This window comes from Vespa mandarinia, chromosome 5, assembly GCF_050613455.1.
Source record: "Vespa mandarinia isolate Hongniang chromosome 5, ASM5061345v1, whole genome shotgun sequence".
NCBI lineage: Eukaryota > Metazoa > Arthropoda > Insecta > Hymenoptera > Vespidae > Vespa > Vespa mandarinia.
In genome coordinates, this window is record NC_140814.1 from 3,620,001 (window position 1) to 3,642,500 (window position 22,500).

Here is a 22,500-nt window from a genome sequence, read left to right on the forward strand (position 1 = left end):
CTCTCTCTCTCTCTCCCTCTCTATCTGTCTCTGTCGCGTTCACATACAAAAATGACACTAAAATTCCAAAATGAGTTACATGAGATAATGATGCGTGCTTTCGTAGATTCATCGTATTTCATCCACATTGGAAACCGTCCGTCGTCTGTGCCGATCGATCCAATCCAATTCGATTGTCCGTTCGTCGTCGTTGTCCGTTGTCGTCGTCATCTAATAAATTCGCCATATCGCTCTTTACGAGAGAGAGAGGGAGAGAGATGGAGAAAGAGACTACCGATAACTTCCGAATGAAAAATCCGCCGAAGATTATCTTCGATGTGATAAAGGCAAAGCGATAACGTTGTTGGTAACCGCGCGAATACAATGAGACGCTCGAAGAGGAAACAAAAAAAAAAAAAGAAAAAAAGAAAGAAAAAATAGAAAATGAAATCTTTTCTATTCTTTTTGTTTTCCTTTTGCGATCGTTGTAAGAGAGAGAAAAAATGAAAACAATGCTGCGCTACTACTACTACTAGACTACTATCGCGTCAACGCGTTTATCATATAAACAAATGTGTACTTGTATATACATATTATACATATTATATATATATATATAAACATATAATATGTGTGTATGTACGCGTAGTAAATCCTAGCACGTTTCACAATACCGTATCGAGAAATTCATTATGAATAAAAATGTATATATGTATGTATGTATATATGTATGTATATATGTATGTATATATGTATGTATATATGTATGTATATATGTATGTATATATGTATGCATATGTGTATGAGAATATGTATTTAGTCGCATTGGAAGTTTTAAAAATAAAATTTAGAAACTTAGTAGCTATCTCTCTCTCTCTCTCTCTCTCTCTCTCTCTCTCTCTCTCTCTCTCTCTCTCTCTCTCTCTCTCTCTCTCTCTCTCTCTCTCTCTCTCTCTCTCTCTCTCTCTCTCTCTCCCCTTTTACACGATCTTACGTAGAAAAATCTTTCTTTAATAAAATATTCCACAGAAACGATTAAACGATCGATCGTTCGATCGTTTAATCGATCGAGAGAGAGAGAGAGAAACAATGTTATTTTCTTTTCATTTTCTTTTGATAGACGTCGGAATTGCATCGAATCTAATTGGTAGAAATGATAAAAAGAAATCAATCTTTGCCTTTATCGAGTCATAATTATGACTTCAGCTCTAGAGACAGATATATACATATATATATATATATATATATATATATATATATATAGAGAGAGAGAGAGAGAGAGAGAAAATCGAGCAGTATCTTATTTAGTATTGTAAAGGTTGAAGATCCCGATAAGAGGACGCGCACTCGATCGTTCATTCGACGTAAAAGAAAAAGCACCAGTTTTTCATCGATCAAAATCGAAGAACATATACCACAGAGGCTGTCAATTATCCGTTAGAAGGAAAAATCCTAAAACGCATCCCCTGTTACGCAACGTGCGCATAGACAAGCTCGATATCTCCAAGTTAAAAGCGCGTCTGAGAATCGTAAATCTCGTTACGTCACGTGATAAAAGCGGGGTTGAACAGAAGCGAGTTTTCTCGTGAATCCACGCGCTGATCGCACGTGACTACTTCAGAGAAGAAATAACGAGAAAGATGACAAAATTAACGGGTCAAACAATATGTGAGAGAATGAAAGAGATAGATAGATAGATAGATGGATGGATAGATAAATGGATAGATAGATAGAGGGAAAATAATTTTTCTGTACGGGCGGAAAAATTTATTGGAAAATTAACTGGAAAAAAGTTAATAGTCATTATTTTATCTACTTCTTCTTTTTTATTCTCTTTTTTCTTTTTTCTTTCTTTCTTTTTTTTTTCTTTTTTTTTTTTTTATGTATCTTGATAAACTCGTTTTTTAACTCGTACGAACGAGCTCGAAGGTCGAGTCGAATTGTCGATAATCGATATCTATTGGTCGATAAGAAAAAAAAGAAAAAGAAAAAAAAATGAAAAAAGAAAAAAAAAGACGTGAAAAGAAAAGAAAAATCGAGAATTTCGAGAATCGAGAATCGGATCGAAAGGAAATTAAACGAATTCGACGCTCGGGGGATTCGGAAGTTGGGGAAGCGGGGGAGGGGCGGAATGGAGGGATTTCTCGTTGTAAAAAGAAATAAAGAACGAAGAGTAAAGATTAAACGGGGGGTAGGGAGGGGAGGGGGAAGGGAAAAAATGTAAAAAAATCCAACGATCCAGGACATTACTTTGAAAGATAACATTGCCATCTAACACGGTCATTGCACGATATATCTTTTTAACATAACCCTGCTCATACGAAGGAGATACATGTCGATAGAAAAAAAAGAATATGCCTCTACTTGGTAAACCGCGAAGAAAAAGAGAGAGAGAGAGAGAGAGAGAGAGAAGAAAAGGAAAAAAAAGAAAAAAGAAAAAAAAAGGAAAAAAAAAAGATAACGAGATGCGTCAGGGTTGCGCGTGTACGTTGCACGAAAGAAAAGAGATAGAGAAACTTGCGTCGCATAGTTTAGTAGACACAAAGGATTATAATGCGCATAATCTCGTTCGAACGCGAGCACGACGAGTGTGAAAGAGTGTTCGTCGACGACGACAACCGTGGATATTTTGAGAAACGACGCTTCAGTGAGGCTCACTTTTACCTACCCACGACAACGGCGACGACAACGCAACTTCCGCTAATTCGCGAAGTTTAATAGGAATATATACACAAAAAAAAAAGGAAAAAAAAGATAAAAAAAAAAAAAAGAAAAAGAACATAAATAAATAGATAAAAAGAAAAGAAAAGAAAAAAGAAAGAAAGAAAGAAAAAAAGATCAGAAGTCGGAGGTCGTACACGTGGCATGGATCGCATCTCCCTCCCTCCCTCCCTCCCACCGCACTTCTTTTAATGATGACATTTCATTTCTCTTCCTCCAGTTTCTTTTTATTTCTTTTAATTCCCATTTATTTATTTATCCTTTTTTTTCCTTTCTTTTTCCCTTTTTTTTTTTTTGTTTTACTCCAAAACTAAATAATAAAGGGAAAGATCTCTGTTACGCAATACAAGGACGAAGATAAGGTACAAGAGAGAGAGATAGAGATAGAGAGAGAGAAAGAGAGAGACACGATCGAGTTCGTTTGAATTCGAAATGGAATAAATTTTCATCGGCGACGGGTCACAAACGGGTAGCAATATATCTTTCAATTTTGAGAGACGAGAGATGACGGGAACAACAAGAGGGGACGGGGAGATGGAGGGAGGGAGAGAGGACTTGTTGTATCGTACGTGTTCTACCAACCTTGCATCTTCGTGAAAACAAAGTCATCGACATGTGACATATGAAACGACATATTGCCTTTTTTCTTTTTAGAATAAGTAATCAAGTAAGGAAGCCTAACGGGTAAAATTAATCCGTTTGTTTTTTTACTTACACGATTAAATTATTTTTAAAATAAAAAAAAAAAAAATGATTTTTGTCCTGTTTGCGCATTTATGTTTATTTATATATATTTATTTATTTTTTTTTTTTTTCTTTTTATGTCCTTCCACATTAAAAATGAAACGAAAAATTGTATCGATTGGAACCCGAATAATTTGCTAGATAATTTACTAGGAGGATAACGTTTACTGGGAGGATTATTTATTGATAAATAAATTTGTTTTTGCTTTTACTTTTTTATTTTTTATTATTATTATTATTATTATGTTTTTTTTTTATTTTTTTATTCTGACGACGCATCAACGATCAGATTTATATTATATATGCGATAAAACGTATCTCGTATTAAAACACTCGTCATACTAGACGAGCGTCGTTATAGAAAGAAAGGAAGAAAGGAAGAAAGAAAAAAAAAAGAAGGAAAAGAAAAAACAGAAGCAAAAAAAGAAAAAGGAAAAAAAGAAAAGGAAAAACAAAACAAAAATAGAATATCAAAAGCGCCACAATGTGGCATAAACGTTTCAGACATCACACATTCGACCTTACCACCACCTCCACAAAAGCGATCTATCTACGACGAACTCGTAGACCAACCAGGCAGCTAGAGCTATCTAGCTATCTAGTTATCTAGCTAGCTAGCTAGCTAGGTAACTAGCTAACTCATTGCTCGCACCGAATAAAATGGCCCACAATGTGCTCGTCGTTTATTTTTAGAACGCGTTCGACCTCCCTCCCACCCTCTCTCTTACTCTTTTTAACTCACTCCTTCCCGATACTCGCTCGTATCGTACTCGAAAATAACTCGCAAGGTGGCAAGCACATCAAGAAAAGATATTGCTAAACCACAACCACAACCATGACTACTACTACTACTTCTACTATTACTACTACTACTATCAACACCACCACAACTGCGATCTCGCAAATATCTTTGTTTATTTTCCTTCTTTTTCTTTTTTAAGTCGAATGAACGAAATTTTCGTTCTTTCATGGTGATCGATAAGAATGAAATGAAATTAATGAAATTTTCGTTTGTTGCGTTAATATATAATACATATGTATGTATGATAGATCAAATGAAATCAGGAACGTAATCATTGCGCAAGCCTCGATGTCACGATAATTTGCGATTACGCATGCATGATCGCCGACGACGAGGGAGTCGTTCTAAGTAGAATCGCTATACTACTCACGGATCATAGGTTATCCTTATAACTGTTGGTCTAAGGCGCAATAGACAATGTTGTCTCTCTCCTTCTTCCTCTCCCTCTCCCTTACACTATATATATCTCTCTCTCTCTCTTTTTCTTATGATCATACAGAAAAAGAGAGAGAGAGAGAGAGAGAAGGAGAGAAAGATAGACATAGTTACGCGCAGCATACAATTTATCAGACTATATTAAACGTACTGCACACGTACTAGACACGTATCGTTCGTTACTTCGATAATGATTATGATCCGGAAAGAGAGACATACTGCAAAAAGTTGACGAGAAAAAAATGGAAAATTTATTCTCTCTCTCTTTCTCTCTCCCTTTTATTCTCTCTTATTCTCTCGTACGTTGTGCAAACGTTGTCAACCTTATCTAACTACGATAGTCTATTACTAAATTATGAAAATAGAGAGAAACTGCGTTCTTGCGATTAATTATTGGCTACTTATATTAAATGTATTAATTAAAATGTTTAATGTATCGTTCAATTAAATATAATGAACATTAAAAAAAATCTAATTCTATAATCACGCAATGATTTCTTTATCATAACTTGACATGTTGACGTTTCTAATCATAATTTAATAATAAAGTTAAGTGTAAAAAAAAAAAAAAAGAAAATTATAAATATATACATACATACATACATACATACATACATACATACATACATACATACATACATACATACATATATATATATATATATGTATATATTGTTCACGCACAAATAAATACATGCGTATGTATAATATAACTAAGATTACCTTTGATATTAAATGAGATCAATGAAGGGAGGAAAAATGGCAGGAAAACTTTCCCAAGGAGATACGGATAACGTTCGAAAAACGTTAGCCGTTGGCTCGTGATCTTTAATGTGCGCTCGATAATCTTACGTAACAAACTTTACAAATCTAAACTAGTATTTCTCGATTGGAAACGTTAGAAAATCAAATCGTTTCGGATGATTAAGTTAACATAGAAAATTAATCGTTAAAAAGATATGAGAGTATCTAAATAATCATGAAAATGATTCCATAATCATCGATCATTGATCATTGTCATCGTTATCGTTATCATTGTCATTGTCGTTGTCGTTGTCGATGGGAAGTCATAATCAAAGGTACGTTTTTAAGAGGCCTCAGTATGAGAGAGAGAGCTAAGTTTAGAAAAACCGTGCCTCCTCGTCGTCTCTTCGCGTCCTCGTCACCTTCTTCGCGCCACTTGTTGGATAACAAAACTCGTCGCGTGTATAAGAGCTCTGGTCGGCTCAGCTCGGCTCAATTCGGCTCAGCTCGGTTCAGTAAGACTCAGTAAGACTCGGTAAGACTCGGTAAGACACGACACCGAGAGACGAGGATTCTCGATAATGCCCGAACGTGACCGAGTAATACCGAATGTTGTTGGATCGGAGACGATCGTAAAAGAGGCGCGTAAGTAGTGCCACGTCCCGATGATTTCAACGATAACTTCAATGACGTCGTTGAAAATAAAATGAATTCAAGAAGCGCGATAGTCGATAGTCATCGATTTCAAAGAGACACAGACAGAGTGAGAGAGAGAGAGAGAGAAAAGGAGAAAAAAAACAGAGGAAAAAAAAGAGAAGACGAAAACTACCTTATAAATCTTCGAAATAGAATTGTAATTCATCTTATCGTATCGTATAATTTACATATTATAAGAATTTCAGAGATCATATGGCAACCTTATATGACTGTCATGATTTATCATTCTGTAGCACGATAAATGTTATTTTAAATTATCGTACCTTTCAACGTGACATTTCCAACATTTCTTTTTCTTTTTTTTTTTCTTTTTTTATATTTTTTTTTTTTATTTTTTCTTTCTCTCCTTTTTTCTCCCTCAACCCTCCCCACCCCTTCCCTCCCCCATCCCTCACACTCCCTCTCTCACTCTCTTTTTTTTTTTTTCTTTTACATAGCATTTCAAACAGAAGACCGTGGTTATACGCAAGTCGTCGAAATCTATCTATTTTTAAAACAACTAAGTATTATAGATCCGCGAGAATACATACAATCGTGTTGTCCAATTCGTTTTACTCGAGGACGTTATCATATAATATTTTCGACTGTTTTGCTTTGCAACAGAGAAACGGAGCAGCTCATTTCCCTCGGGCATTCGTTTGCTAATTAGAATAAAAGCTTCTCTTTTTCTCTCTCTCTCTCTTCCTCCCCTCCTCCTCCTCCTCCTCCACTCTCTCTCTCTTTCTCTTTCTCTTTACGTGAAAAGTAGTACTCGAGGTTGAAAGAAAAAAAGAGAGAGAGAGAGAGACAGAAAGAGAGAGAGAGAGAGAGAGAGAGAGAGGGAGAGAGAGAGCGATCAAAGTAACGAGTTCAAACGCTTTTGTGGAAACGTTCAGCGAAAAGATTTTTATATTCATATATATATATATATATGTGTGTGTATATATATATAATCATCTAAAAAAAATATTTTAATTGTGAACTTTGCATCGTCACTTTGTTAAAATCATTAGATAATTAATACCAGTCGATGGCCAGACACACACATACAGACAGACGAACAGACACAGATACACATACAATGTACCTATTTCGAAATAAATAATTACTATTATTATGAGAACACCCTGGACATTCTCCTTGAATGGCTCAGCCGCGATAGCTCGCGGGGTTTGACTTTGACCCTAAGGAGGCGGGCAAGTAGGCTCGAGTTAAGTGTAGGCGCACGTTCGGTGACTGGCGAAGAAAAAGAAGAAAAAGAAGAAGAAGAAGAAGAAGCAGAAGGGAAGAGAGAGAAAGAGAGAGAGAGGAAAAAAAAAAGATGTATAAAGAGAAGGATAGACATATGCACGTGCCAGGAAACTCGACGAGAAAAACGAAACGGAGCTACTTGCTACTCTCTTGGATATCTCCACGCGATATGTACGCAACGCCTTCTTCACGCGCGAGTAGGTAGAAAATAATGTGTTTGTGAGTCTGTTTATATGTACGTATATATGTGTTATATGAGTGAAAGAGAAAGACAGAGAGAGAGAGAGAGAGAGAGAGAGAGAGAGAGAGAGAGAGAGAGAGAGAGATGGAACGAGTACAATTGCGACGTAAGCACTGTGGTATCAGTCGTGCCCCCTCATCGTGCACGACTATTGGTTAAACCAATGTTTCTTATTCAATCTTCCTCCCCCCTACTATTTCTCTCTCGCTCGCTCTTTAACATTCGCATACTACGCACCAGAATTGACAACGACGCGACAAGCGACGACAACGACGAGCGACGACAGGCGCGTACGGTCTTAGCCAACAGAGAGCTTCTCTCTCTATCTCCTTCTTCCTTTTGTTGAGAAAGAGAGAAGATTGAAGAGAAAGGAGAAAGAGAGAGAGAGAGAGAGAGAGATAGAGAGAGAGAGAGAGAAAGAGGAATTTCGCTTCTTGTGTAGCGGCTATGTAATGGCCGCGTTCAAAATTTCAAACGACGATCTTTTTTCATCTCTCTCTTTCTCTCTCTCTCTCTCTCTCTCTCTCTCTCTCTCTCTCTGTCTCTTTCATTTTTGCTCTTTATAAAGAATAAAATACGAAGACGAATTATCAAAGACGTGTTAGGACCAAAATAAAAAAAAAATAAAAAATAAAAAAGAATGGAAGGACAGAAGGGAGAGAATAGAAAAGAAGGAGACAATGGAGAGAAAAGATAAATTTTTATTTTGTTAATTGGTCATTAATCGATTTGTCTAAGGATATTCTCAATCTCGTAATGCCTCGAAGTCTAACAATTTTTCTTTACGTAATGGCTCTTGCGTTATTATCGTTCAATCGTTGCCCGTTGCTCGCTGCCGCTGCTTAACGTAGTAAGACCCTCCACGTTCGAAGTGACTTATTTTACGATTTAATTAATACAACTTTCTAACGAATTTCCCTTTTTTTTCTAGTTTTTTTTTTTTTTTTTTTTTTTCTTCTTTCCATCGACGACAGTAAGACCCACATACACACACAGACACAGAGAGAGAGAGAGAGAGAGAGAGAGAGAGAGAGAGAGAGAGAGAGAGAGAGAGAGAGAGAGAGAGAGCAGACAGACACAAAATATTACGTAAAATTTGAAGAAATATGTATTTTAAAAAATTATCTATTAGATGGTGGATTTAAACGATGAGATAATTTAAATGAAACGAATTATCCGTACGAATAATAAATACTAGAGAGTTTTCTAATCGTAAGTATTTCCCCCCCCCCTCTTCCCTCGCCACTTCCTCCACCGTTACCTAACGTATTCAACGCCCTCGAATAAATCTGATTCTTATTCACGTTAAAACATGAATAAGGAAAAAAAAAAAAGCCGAAAAAAAATGAAAAAGAAAAGAAAAAATAAAAAAAAAGATGAAAAATCGCAGAGATATTTAAGGGACGATATTAAAATAACCGATCTAATAGAAATTGATAAGCGCGAATTTAATTATTAAGTAACTAATTATAAAAGACTATTCGTAGATATATACGTGTTCATAGATACGTATGTATATAGCTACATGGTATTTTTGCTAACGCCATAGAGGAAGAACGAAACTCGTACTTATTTTTTATTACATAGCCTACTTACTAACGTTGATCTACGTACCCTGTGATAAGTGTTTACCGTCTCGTTATTATCCCTTAAAACCGATCGACCGATTCTAAATCGTGAATCGATGACAGTGCATTACCTGTGTGTACTTGCGTATATACGTATATATTATCTATGTATTTGTGTATGTACTTATAATCGACGAGGAGATATGTGCGAGAGAGAAGGGATAAAAAAAAAAAAAAATAATAATATATATAGGGAACGAAGGCGGAAGTGTGTACTACCTCTTCTCTCTCTCTCTCTCTCTCTCTCTCTCTCTCTCTCTCTCTCTCTATCTCTCTCTTTCTCTCTTCCTCTTCTTGTCTCTGTCTCACTCGTTCGACGAAGAGGTGTCGTTATTCAACAGGTGTAAAGATTATTTCGCGCTATGCGCATGTCCTACGTTCTGTCCCGAGTACCTACTACGTTACGTAGAGAAGTATCTATGGATGTACAACGACGGACGCTTTCTTCTTCGTTTCTCTTTCGAAAAGAAAAAGAAACAGAAAAAAAAAACAAAACAAAAAAGAACAGAAAAAGAAAAAAAAGAAGAAGAAGAAAGAAAGAAAAAGTTGTACAAACGACAAATCTTTCGCGAATCGTTAAATAATCCAAAAAAAAAAAAAAAGAAAAATATATTCAACCCTTCTCCCCTATCCAACGATTCCTTTTACATTCGTTACGTACAATATCCATTATAAATAACGAGAGATATGTAGCGTAATATAACACGGTACACCTGCCATTCGTAGCTAATCTATCCCCTCCCCCCCTCCACCCCACCCCCTGATCGATAAAACGTTAAGATACACATATGTAAGTACTTGGTCGATTACTGGAAATAAAAGATCGATCCATTTGTATTTTCTTTCTCTTTCTCTCTCTCTCTCTCTCTCTCTCTCTCTCTCTCTCTCTCTCTCTCTTCTTTTCTTTCTTTTTTATTATTATTATTTTTTTTTATTTATTTATTTATTTATTTACTTTCTTTTTTATTTATTGAAATTTTTCTTTTTCTTTTTTTTTTTTCTTTCTTTTTTTTTAAGAAAACGGTAAAGAGATTAGTGAAATTTCAATGCTAACGCGTTGAAAAGATATACGTAGTTATGTATTGGTACATATCATACAATACATACACATGTACGTGTATTCGTACGAAGATGAAAAATTAAAAAAAAAATCCTGAGAAAGAGTTTAACTTGCTTATTTCCCAATAGACGATAAAAGACGACGATAGATTCGAAACGATAAATAGACCTACCATGGACATTTCAATATCAACGCTAAATCGTATTTGAACAGTTGTGTAGTAGGTACATAGTACACACACACACACACACACACACAAATACACATGAACGCATGCACACACGCGCGCACGCGGGGGGATCACGCATATCGCACGATCTCGCTTTTTATTGGCAGCCGATGAAAAAAGAAAGACAAAAAGAAAAAAAAAAAGAACGTCTTCCGTATGTCGCGATTAATAAGATAATTCTCGTCTTGTTACTTTTTTTCTTTTTCTTTTTTTTTTTTTGTCCTTTCTTTCGTTAATATTCCACAAGTGAAGTAATTGACGAGAAGAGAAAAAAAAAAAAAAGAAAAAAAGGATTAATGAAAAAATATAACGACACATTTGTCTCATAGATTTGTTCTATTTTTCGTCGAATATTTTTTTAACTATTGTATAAAATACTTTAATTCTTAACTTCCTTTTAGATAATATATTTATGATTGAAAGATGCAGCTGACGAAATCGTACAAATAATTCAATTAAAAACGTTCGGTGTCGTCTCTCGCTCTCTCTCTCTCTCTCTCTCTCTCTCTCTCTCTCTGTTTGTCTCTCTCTCTCTCTCTTTCTTTGTCCTTCTTTCAAATAAAATTTTCAATCTGACAATTAGTCAATTAAACAATTAAAATCAAGTTTATAATCGTACGAAATATTCAATTAGAAATGCTCGATGTTTCCACTCTGTCTGTCTCTCTCTCTCTCTTTCTCTCTCTCTCTCTCTCTTTGTCTCTGTCTCTGTCCGTTTTTTTTTAAAAAATACAATTGAATTTTAGGAATGACAATTCGTAAATGCGGCCAAGAGTTACGAGCTCATAAATAGCAAAGTCGTTATCGTTCGCGTTCGGATCTTTCTATTTCGGTGCATCGCGTGTCGTAACAAAGCGCGAAACATTAGGTGACATTAGAAAAAGAGATAATCTTCTTCATGGTATCGTCAACTTTGCGTCATTCTTTTTTTCTTTTTTATTCTTTTTTATCTTTTAGGAAGGCCGTTCGAGAAGAAAGATGACGAATTAGATCCACATTTTCACGTTTTACGCGTACAACTATATATATATATACATACACGTTCAATGTCTGAATTCTTTAACGATATTATCGAAAAGTTTTAATTCCAGTTTATATATAATTAAAAGAAAAAAAAAAAAAAAAAAAAAAAAAAAAAAAAAAAAAAAAAAGAAAGAAAAAATAAATAAATAAAACGATCTATCCTCATATCTCCAGCCCTTCGCAAGAAAAAAAATACAAAAAAAAGAAAAATAAGAAAGAAATTTTATTCGTTTGAATAAATATACCGCGAATATAATTTCGTAGCAATAAGAACGAGGCGAGAGACGACGTTGATTATATCTTCGATAATTCAAGGTAATTTCGATGACCATTACATATAATTACTGTACTACGATTCACGTTACGTCGGCCATAATCATCCTACAAATTTAATCGAGAGAAAGAAAGAGAGAGAGAGAGAGAGAGAGAGAGAGAGAGAGAGAGAGAGAGAGAGAGAGAGAAAGATAAGAAGAAAAAAGAAATAAAATAAAATATATAAACTGTTAAAATTAAAAGAAAAAAAAAGAAGAAGAAGAAGAAGAAGAGACGTTTATCTCTTCATCTTCTCTGAACGAGAATAATAATAAAAAACAAAACAAAAAAAAGAAAAAAAAAAAGAAAAGGAAAGGAAAGAAAAAAAATCCGGTAACGCGTCTATCGATTTGATTTCGATCTCTTTAAAAACTCCAAGGTCTCCGTCGGATCGGTTTATCGGATGTAGACAAAAAAAAAAAAAGGAAATAAAAAAGAAAAGATCGAACCAAAAAAAAAAAAAAAAAGAAAAAAAATAAAAAAGGAGGAAGAAGAAAAAGGAAAATTAAACAATTAATCACGTGATACTCATCGTAAATACATCGCGCATAGTTGTTATATCCTCTTACTTTTCCTCCATATCTCGATGCACATATTATTTCGTCGTTATGTATCAATGTATGCAAGTTATACATTTAAGTACATATAAATATGTATCGACGAACAACACGTACTTAGAGATATAGACAGACAGACAGACAGACAGACAGACAGACAGACAGACAGACAGACAGACAGACAGACAGACAGACAGACAGACAGACAGACAAACAGACAGACAGACAGACAGACAGACAGACAGACAGATAGACAGACAGAGGACATAGAGGGAGAGCCAGCCAGACTACCATCGTTCTCAGTTGGTGTAGATGTTCTACGAAGCGCAACGTACGTAACAAATGTGCGATATTCATTAAGAGAGTCAAGGGTATATTACGTGAAGAGTGCGGTTACACTGCATCATCTACATTGGCATTACGTCATCGAAAGTAGACGATACATCCATACATCCATACATACATACATACACGCATACATACACGTACGTACATACTTGCATACATATGTACGTATGCACGTTTATCGCCGTAGAAGTTCATCCGTGCATCATGAAGAAGAAAATCACGGAAGATACTTTGTGGGAACGTAGAAATCTACACACTCGTATCGTTCGACCTTGTCATTTTCTCTACGAACGACGATCGACATTGCTTTTTCATCCGAAACGATTTCTACGCATTCCTTCATATACGTAAATCTCATAAACATATTTTTTACGGAATTGGGATGGAGGGGATGGGAAAGGAGAGTGGGGGGGGGGTTTAAGACGGCGCGCGGTGAAGGGAAGGGGGTGGGTGAGAAAAAGAAAAGAAAAAATAAATAAATAATCTCTTTCGTAATAATATCCCATTTGACATACGTCAATTATTTGAATTTTAACCATGTACGTGACTAAATGCGTGCGTAAATAAATAAGCACATATGTATGTACATATCTATCTATGTATATATATATATATATATATATATATATATATATTAGCATATTTATGTTATGATTAATGAGTAAATAAGGATCGAAATGAAATATTGAGAGAAAAGGTAGGCGAAAGACGCGTAACCTTACCCCCACTCTACCCCAAACCATTCGATCCCTTCCCAATGCGATTCGCTCCAGTCGACGCATAAGAAAATCGCTTCGGGCGAGAAATTCTACGTCTTCGAGAGAAAGGTGGACGTCGTCGTGGACGACTTGGAACAACCGTTTCCCCGCGTTCTTCTCGAATCGGCAAGTCGGCTCGACTCGATTCGACTCGATTCAACTCGATTCGATTCGATTCGAGTTTACTCAATTCTATACGGAATATACATACGTACGGAATATACATATCCGTTAATGCGAAACGATTCTGTCGTAATTTACTACGACGAGATGAAGAAATCGTGTTGTAGCCTTGCTCAAGGCAAGGTGAATAGAAATGTTGTTGACCACGAATCGTCAAACGCTATTCCCCTACCTCTGCCAACCCTTTCTTTTTTCTCCTCCTCTCCATCCCCTCCTTTCATCGTGACGCTTAAACCCTTTCGAAATTTTTACTTCGACGAAAATTTACGCATACCGTCGATTACATTCCTATCACGTAATAATAATAGTAATAATAATAATAATAATAATAATAATAATAATAATAATAATAAAGTAAAAAAAAAAAAAGAAGAAAATAAACGTCGTTCATTTCTAATCATGTGCGTATTATTAAATAATACTGAAGTATAGAGTTTAATTAGGCAGATTGATATTTGATTTATCACTTCTCTCTCGCGGATAAAATGATTTTATACGACATTACGATTCAGAAAAATTCCGAATGATTTTCCTTGAACGTAAAAGAAGTGTCTTGTTATTCCCAATCGTCATTATCTTCCAAGAAGACTCATTGATAACTCATCGCGATGCGTCGTAAAACCGTTAGCACGAGGTCTAAGTAGGTAGATGAAACGTCGATCGGCCAATGACGATATGATATAATCATAATAATAATAATAATAATAATGATAATGATAATGATAATTATTATTATTATTATTATTATTATTATTATTATGATCTATGCATTTTTCTTGATAAAATGTCGAAGAGAAAATTTGATTTACGTCATGCAGCGTCCTGAAAAATCCCACAAGAAAATTTCCCTCCATCTTTTGACATATTTATCGAGTCGCAAAAGAAAAGAAAAGAAGAAAAAAGAAAAAGAAAAAAAAAGGAGAAAAAAAAAAGAAAAAGAAGAAAGAAAAAATAAAGATAAAAAGAAAATATTGATAGGATTACAATCAAACTCGATGGAACCATTAACATTTATTACTCATTGACTTGTCGACACTTATACATACATGTATATAATACAACAAATATATATATATATATATATATATAATTATCACCGTAATATATAATTATGCATTTTTCTACGTGCAATATTATCAAAAGCGCGCGTCACGATCGCGTTGCGTAAGGCGGAAGACACCGATCTAAAAGTTGGATGTAAAAAAGAGCTTATGAAATATACGACGTTACGTTATAAATCACGTTGTTTCGTAGCGCGAGATAAGGATTTCCTCGATAATTAAGTATGTATGCGAAAAGAGAGATAGATAGATAGATAGATAGATAGATAGATAGATAGATAGATAGATAGATAGATAGATAGATAGATAGAGAGAGAGAGAGAGAACGATCCGTTTCTCGATCCATACGATTATCATTATTATTATCATCATCTTCCTACTTTTAATCGATCGGACTCTGATCGATCGCATCTACGTAGAGAATACAATAACAGATAATAAACTCGTCGATCGTTCTTTCGCGACGATCTTTCAAAGCAATTCCGAGAATAGATTTTCTAATTTATATCGATAAACGCTTTATCTTTTTATCCTAACTAGATTATAACAACGATATTATTACGTTATATGTTCTTGGAAGATGTCGTCGATTATAATATACCTTTAGAACAGGGATAAAATATCTGCACACACACATACACACACACACACACACACACACACACATATACGTATGTATATGTATAAGCAAGCGAATATGTTGATACGTAACATCTTGGTCTATCAGATTCTTTCTCTCTTTCTTCTTCTCTTATTATCGCAGAACGTTCAAAGACCAAAATCCAAGTTCTCCCTTCCATCTAAAAACGCGAACGAACGAACGAACGAACGAACGAATGAACGCTGCTATGGACTCGAGACGAGACGAGACGAGACGAGACGAGACGAGACGAGACGAGACGAGACGAGACCAGACGACTCTTTACGTTGTACTCGGGGACATAAGTAAGTACATACATAGTTAACTAAGTCATGTATATTGATCTAACCGACTCATCACCTCGAGGGGACTCGTAACGTTTATTTACAAAACATTTATGTCCTCGAAATTCGTTCTAGGATCTAATCGAGATCGTTGTCATTCTTAAGCACGTTTAACCGGCTAATTAAGTAACATAAAGCAACAATTACTTTTAAATATCCTTAAATATCTATATGCGAAGGATAAAATATATGTAAAAGTCTTTGATAATAAAATATTATTAATTAAAATAAAATATTTACCTTCCAACCGGCACTGCTATTACTATCACCCTTGTCCTTGAAATAGTTAACGTTCTGTACCATCCACTCGTATATCTGGGATAACGTGAGCCTTTGTTCCGGTGCACTGGTGATCGCTTGTGTAATCATATCGGCATAGCTTAGATTACCCCACGCGTTTCTTCTAGATGAGTTCTTTTTAACTGGGAATAATGGTGCACCCCCCGCACCTGTTTGTCCCAATGTTGCCTGTTGCGGTGGTGTACCACCTACCTCGCCTATGTCGTTACCAGTTTGTACACCACAAGCACCACTACCACCACCAGAACCACCAACGACGACTCCAACGTTACCATCGACGTATCCATCGGGCCTCGGTAAAGGCCACGTGTTGGATCGCGCTCTCGTTTGTGGCTCAAAACCGCTTTCGTCGAACGGTACTCCCTGTTGTTGCTGCTGCTGTTGCTGCTGTTGTTGTTGTTGTTGTTGTTGCTGCTGTTGTTGTTGTTGTTGGGAAACGGTCGATGAACTCGTCGATGATGATACTGTAGAGACCGAGTCCATCATGTTGGCCTCCTCTGTATATTCCACTTTGACCGCGAGCATGTTTCGCGGGCGAAAGAAGTACCGGTAGTTAGTAGTCTCTCACAGTCGTCGACCTTAAGAATTGAGTGCGCGCGTGCGTTCGCGCGCACCGAACCAAGGGCTTGATCTTCTTCCTCTCTCTCTCTCTTCTTCTTCCTTCTCCTCCTCCTTCTTCTCCTCCTCCTCCTACTACTACTACTACTACTACTACTACTACTACTACTAGTACTCTTTATTCTTCTTCTATATGTTTCAAAACTCTTTGTCTTCTTAATCTTATTTCCTTTCTTTCTTTCTCTTATTATTATCAATCTTCGAAGAAGAGACGAATTATGCTTCTTCAATCTGTCTTCTTTTCGATTACACTAAGATATTATAGTTTTATCATAATTATTCAATGTATAATATATATATGTATATATATATATCTCTCTCTTTTCTTTCTCTCTCTCCCTCTCTCTCTCTCTCTCTCTCTCTCTCTTTCTCTATTACGTTTTAAAAATCATCGAAAAAGAACGAAATACCGAAAGAGATCTAATCGGTGCGAGACGTTTCTATCGACTAAGTTAAACGGGTGAGAGAGAGCGCTTTAACGGTTCTCCACTTGCACGCGTTCCAACCCGTTTGTAATGTGCAAGAAAAAGGGGAAAAAAAAAGAAGAAAAAAAAGAGAAATAAGAAAACAAGAAGAGAAAGAGGGAGAAGAACACTCTGTGGATCGCGAAGAAAATTAAGCGCGAACGACGGATCGACTCGGCTACGACTGCCGGGCCAATCGAGCGAGAATACTGCTACGCGCCGCGTTCCTCTTCGCCAACGACTAGAAAGAGAGATGGAGATAGAATGGTAAAAGAGAGGGATAGATACACTGAGCGAACGAACGAAAGAACGAACGAACGAGCGAGCGTGCGAGAACGTCGTTTACGTACGTTCCTCTGTCTAAGTGTGTCCGTGTCCGACTGTATGAGCACGATCGAGACACGCGGGAACGACCGAACGTCTACGAGTGAACGAGCGAGTAAGCGAATGCGAACGAACGAACGCGAATGCGAACGAACGAACGAACGAACGCGAATGCGAACGAACGCGAACGAACGCGAACGAATAAGAACGAACGAACGAACGAAGGAACGAACGAAGGAACGAACGAATGAACGTGCGAGCGAGCGAGCGAGCGAGCGAATGAGTGAGTGAGCGAGAAAGAGAAAGAGAAGCCGAGAGAAGGATAGAAGATCTACCTAGTAGTGGGGGCAAACCACGTGGTCAAACTCTCTGTGTTTACAAGCCGCGCCGCTGTCGGTCACGTGGCCATGTTTTGATAGAGAAATTGGCCCACCCCGTGTAGGGAAAATCCCGCCAAAGATCTTCTCGTCGACCTCCGAACAGAGAGGATGATTTCTCCTTCCTCCTACGACTATTACGATCTACTACCTCCTATTCCTCTTCTTTTCCTGATACTTCCTCTCGACGATAACGAAAACGACGACGAAGACGAAGCACAAAGCACCAAGGAAGACGAAAGACGAAGAGACAACGACGATGACGTGTCCTTCGCGGGATAATAGTACCGTATCGATATAACGAATGACGGTGGCACACAAGCAATAATGATTCTCCAAACTCCGACGTTATCAAAGATCGAGTATGAAAGAGATCATTTACTTTTTTTGTTAATTTCTTATATCTTCGATTATATTGATTAAAATCATATCTTCTATCTTTCAACTTGTTCTTTTACTTTTCCTTTTACATTTCTTTCTTCTCTTTGTTTTTTCTCTCTCCCATCTTTCTTTTTTTTTTTTTTTTTATTTAACACGTCGAGATATTATTAATCTTTTATCACTTTCGGCGCGAAAATTTAACTCGCGCGTCTCACTCTATCGTTTTTCTTTTTCTTTCCCCTTTTCCCCCTTATTTCCCCGTTTCTTTTTCAATCTTTCTTTCTCCAATAATTCAACGACGTTTGACGAAGATATTCGATCGATCAATCAATCGATCGATCGATCGATCGATCAATTTATTTATTTATTTATTTATTTATTTATTTCTCTCGTCGATTTTTCCTCCCGTCGTATTATTCGAATTCAAGAATGAATTATGTACGGAAGGTGACGTGAATTTATTCAAAATATTTCTCGACGTTTCCTTTTCGTTTCGTTTTTTCTCCCTTTTTTTATCTCTCTCTCTCTCTCTCTCTCTCTCTCTCTCTATCTCTTTCTTTCTCTCTCTCTCTCTCTCTCTCTCTTTCTTTCTTTCTCTCAAAGACGATCAGAAAATAATAATTAACGAGATGATTTCTAATGTTCAAGATGGAGAAAAAAGATCAATCGTAAAATTGTCTTCTAGCGCTGTCGCACGTCATACAGACAAAAAGAAGAAGAAGAAGTTACCGGCAAGGCAGCACGGCGTATACTGACGAATTCTTCTGACCGCCGGCCGGAACTGACCGAGCGAAGCCGAAGTTACGAAGAGACGAGAGGCGAATTCGTGGCGCCTACCTCCTCTCTCTTTCAATACCAGTGCGAGAGAGATGGATAAAGTTCGTAACTCGTCGAGAGAGAGAGAGAGATAGAGATAGAGATAGAGAGAGAGAGAGAGAGAGAGACATAGAGGATTCGATTTGAGAGGGGGAGGAGAGAAAGAGAGAGAGAGAGAGAGAGAGAGATACAGTTAGGGAGGGGGAGAAGAAACGTTTGGAACGTACCATGGTGGGTGGTTGCTCGGTGCCTTGCTGCTTCGTCGAGTGGGAGAAGAAAGAAGGTGGGAGGTTACGGGTGGGTGTGTGCGCGCGCGCGCGCCCAACACTCAGCGAGAGAGAGAGGGAAAGAGTAGGTTGGCAGGCCGGCTGCTTGGTGGTGGAAAGACGAAATCACCTAGTTAGAAAGAGAGAGAGAGAGAGAGATTACATCCCTGACGATATCACGAGGTAATAAGTACCACTGAACGTTTTGTATAAAGATTTGTCTCGTTGACCGAATCATCTCTCTTTCTCTCTCACTCTCTCTCTCTCTCTCTCTCTCTCTCTCTCTCTCTTTCTGTCTATTTATCTATCTATCTACCTATCTACTTATCTATCTATTTATCTATTTATCTATCTATCTATCTATATCTATCTCTCTCTCTTTTTGTGTATAATTTGAATTATTAAAAAATACGATAGCCTTGTCCTATCGTTCGATTAATTAAAAAGCCCGCGTTTCGCGAGCGCCATCTACTACCACGTACGACGACCTTTTATTTTTTGAAATTCCTACGCACGTATGTATCTACGTTACCACCCGTCCGGATGTTAAAAGATATGCTAAGAGAATTCGCAATGAATATTTTTCTTTTTTTCTTTTTTTTCTTTTTTTCCTCTCTTTTCTTAAATTGTCTTACTTTTGTAATATATAATAAGGTTTGAAAGTTCAAACGATTTTCTTCGAATATATTATCGTTTATAATCGTCGATCGTTTCGATCGATTGATCGCGAATAAAAAAGAGAAAGGTAAAATGTAAGAGACAGAGATAGAAATGGAGATAAAGAGAGAGAGAGAGAGAGAGAGAGAGAGAGAGAGAGAGAGAGAGAGAGAGAGAGGGAGGGAGAAAGAGAGAGGTTAACGAGTGAATAAAGTTTATCGTGTGAAAATGCACATGGGGATGGTACGAATAAAGACTAGAAAAGATATGCCGTTCGGTAATCCAGCCCCATTAGATCCTCTCGAAAGAGGAAGTACTATTATTTACGTTGCCCTTAATTCTAAAGCCCATTTTACACCAACCATTACGACGTAAAAAAGAATTGTTACCAAATTCGTCAAGGTAACGGAGAACAATGAACTTTCACTTTAAAACCCTGGCAATTTATCAATTTTACATAGATATAATTTAAGATAAATTTATACTAAAATCGTAATAAAATTTTATTAACTAACCTTCGTAATTATCCATACGTAGGTATATATATATATATATATATATATATATATATATATATATTATATTTATATTTGTCATAACAAGTTTTAGGATAAATACAATAAAAGTAATGACAGGATCGTGTTGACCTTTGTACACTGTCCCAATTCGTATGTTTAAATACAAAGATAAAGAAAGTCGTAAAAATAAATAATTTTCTATAACCATGTAATAAATCTTCTGAAATAATTTTTGAGATAATAATATTATAGAATGGTAACGAATTAACGAAAGTTAATGGTTTAATAATTATCAATGAAAGATCACTATCAATATCTATCTATTCGCGCCATCTTTTAAAAAATTTCGTAAAGTTTAATGAACTATAAAGTATATCGATCGAAATAAAAACTACTTTCCCATTGAGAGAGAGAGAGAGAAAGAGCCAAAGATAAGGATGCGTCGGTAAATAATTTTACAAGAGGTATAAAAGTACGACATTACCCACCGTCGATTTTAATCAAAGGAAAATAGTACGAAGATGATCGTAGGTATCGTAGCGCCTTCGAAGAAAATGGCGCTGCGAATGGGCGGGTTTCGAATCGTTCGAATGGAGTGCTCACGACCGGCCGGCGGCACTCATTTGGCGCACCGACGTCGCGACGCGCGGTATGCGTTGTTCCTTCCTTTCTTTCTATCCGTTCTCCGACCTTCCTTTATTTTTTATTTTTTGTGCGCGTATTATTAACGAACTTTTCAAAAGCCGATATATATATATATATATATATATATATATATATATATCTCTATTCGATTCGACGATTAACTTTCCTTTCTTTTCAAAATGCACGATGATATCGCGGAGTTATTCGTTGCGAGAAAAGAAACGAAAGAAGAAAGAAATTCGTGTGATTGTGACGTAATAAATTGATCACGTTGAAAAGTGAGAATAAAAAAAAAGGGGGAAACGAAAAAGAAAAAAATAAAAAAAAGAAAAAAAAATATAAAAAAGAAAAAACAACGGAGGAAAAGGAAAACGTAACAAGTGTGAGATCTCTTCGTAAAGATCGATAAAAGGGAATAGAGATAGGAGTTAGAGAGATAAAAAGAAAGAGAGAAATAGTGTAATAAAACAGTGAAACAAAATAAAAAAAAAAAAGGGTGAAATATAATAATGTAGATGTTGGAACGATCAAATGGTAAATGATTTGGATGATGGTGATTACGTCGTTCGTCGTCAATCGTCTAAGTGAGAGAAAGAAGGATAATCATCTGGTATGCACCAAGGACTGATCGTCGTTCTTTCCTCGTTGAAGGATCATGCCGTTCGTGATTCGAAAGGTGGAGCCGCGTTTCTTGTGCCGCGGTCACGTGCCATCCGGCGCGGCGGCACAAGAGTTACCGGTTGGTGCCGAATTGGAGGCTGTTGCGAACGGTGCACTTACAGGTTCGTTAAAGCAACTGGCCTCGCTTCTCACCATTGCCGAAGACATATTTGCCGAACTCACTCGGGAACTGACTGCGGTTGCCGAAAGGAGTGCCCAAGTCAGACGAAGACTGGACAAGGTCGAAGAACGACTTGTTACCATCGACCCTAAAAAGATTCCCGTTCGTGAGTATCATCGTTTTAATAAATTCCAATTATTTTATTCGAAAGAAATGTCAACCGATCCTACGAATGTAAATTTTTTTTTCTTTCTTTTTTTGTATTTATAAATTTATATATATATATATATATATATATATATATATATAAAATTAAGTAAGTACATAGGTAGTACATATATTAAAATTAATTCTTTATAGTCTAGTCCGATGACATGGATCGTCATTTCAACGGAAGTACGTCTCTTTCTAACGACATTACTTTTGACGATCCATTATCGTGTGCATACATACATACATACATATATACATATATACATATATACATATATATGTATATCTATGTGTTATTACCCTGGTAATATAATACATACACATAGATCATAAGTATACATAACATATTCGGTCGTGGTTCGTTGGATCGCCGATTATATCGTC

General features: G+C 36.4%; 2 protein-coding genes across 7 annotated transcripts in view; one reads left to right on the forward strand and one right to left on the reverse strand.

The window, feature by feature from the left end:
- foxo (forkhead box, sub-group O) overlaps positions 1-17,986 on the reverse strand; it is a 114,893-nt gene extending 96,907 nt beyond the window's left edge. Inside the window, exons 1-2 of one of the 4 annotated variants that reach the window (XM_085657353.1) lie at positions 17,798-17,986; positions 15,997-16,925 (exon numbers count right to left, since the gene is read on the reverse strand). In XM_085657353.1, the coding sequence (XP_085513479.1) occupies positions 15,997-16,581 (585 nt within the window). In that variant the 5' untranslated portion in view covers positions 16,582-16,925; positions 17,798-17,986. Of the gene's footprint in view, positions 1-15,996; positions 17,626-17,797 lie in introns of those variants that run through there. The other 3 variants (XM_085657352.1, XM_085657351.1, XM_085657354.1) reach the window with 3 other exon arrangements.
- A 3,488-nt stretch (positions 17,987-21,474) lies between these two features.
- Positions 21,475-22,500, forward strand: part of gukh (NHS actin remodeling regulator GUK-holder) — an 87,017-nt gene continuing 85,991 nt past the window's right edge. The window contains exon 1 of one of the 3 annotated variants that reach the window (XM_085657349.1): positions 21,475-22,069. In XM_085657349.1, coding sequence (XP_085513475.1) covers positions 21,778-22,069 — 292 coding nt within the window. In that variant the 5' untranslated portion in view covers positions 21,475-21,777. The remainder of the gene's footprint in view (positions 22,070-22,500) is intronic. The other 2 variants (XM_035866269.2, XM_085657350.1) reach the window with 2 other exon arrangements.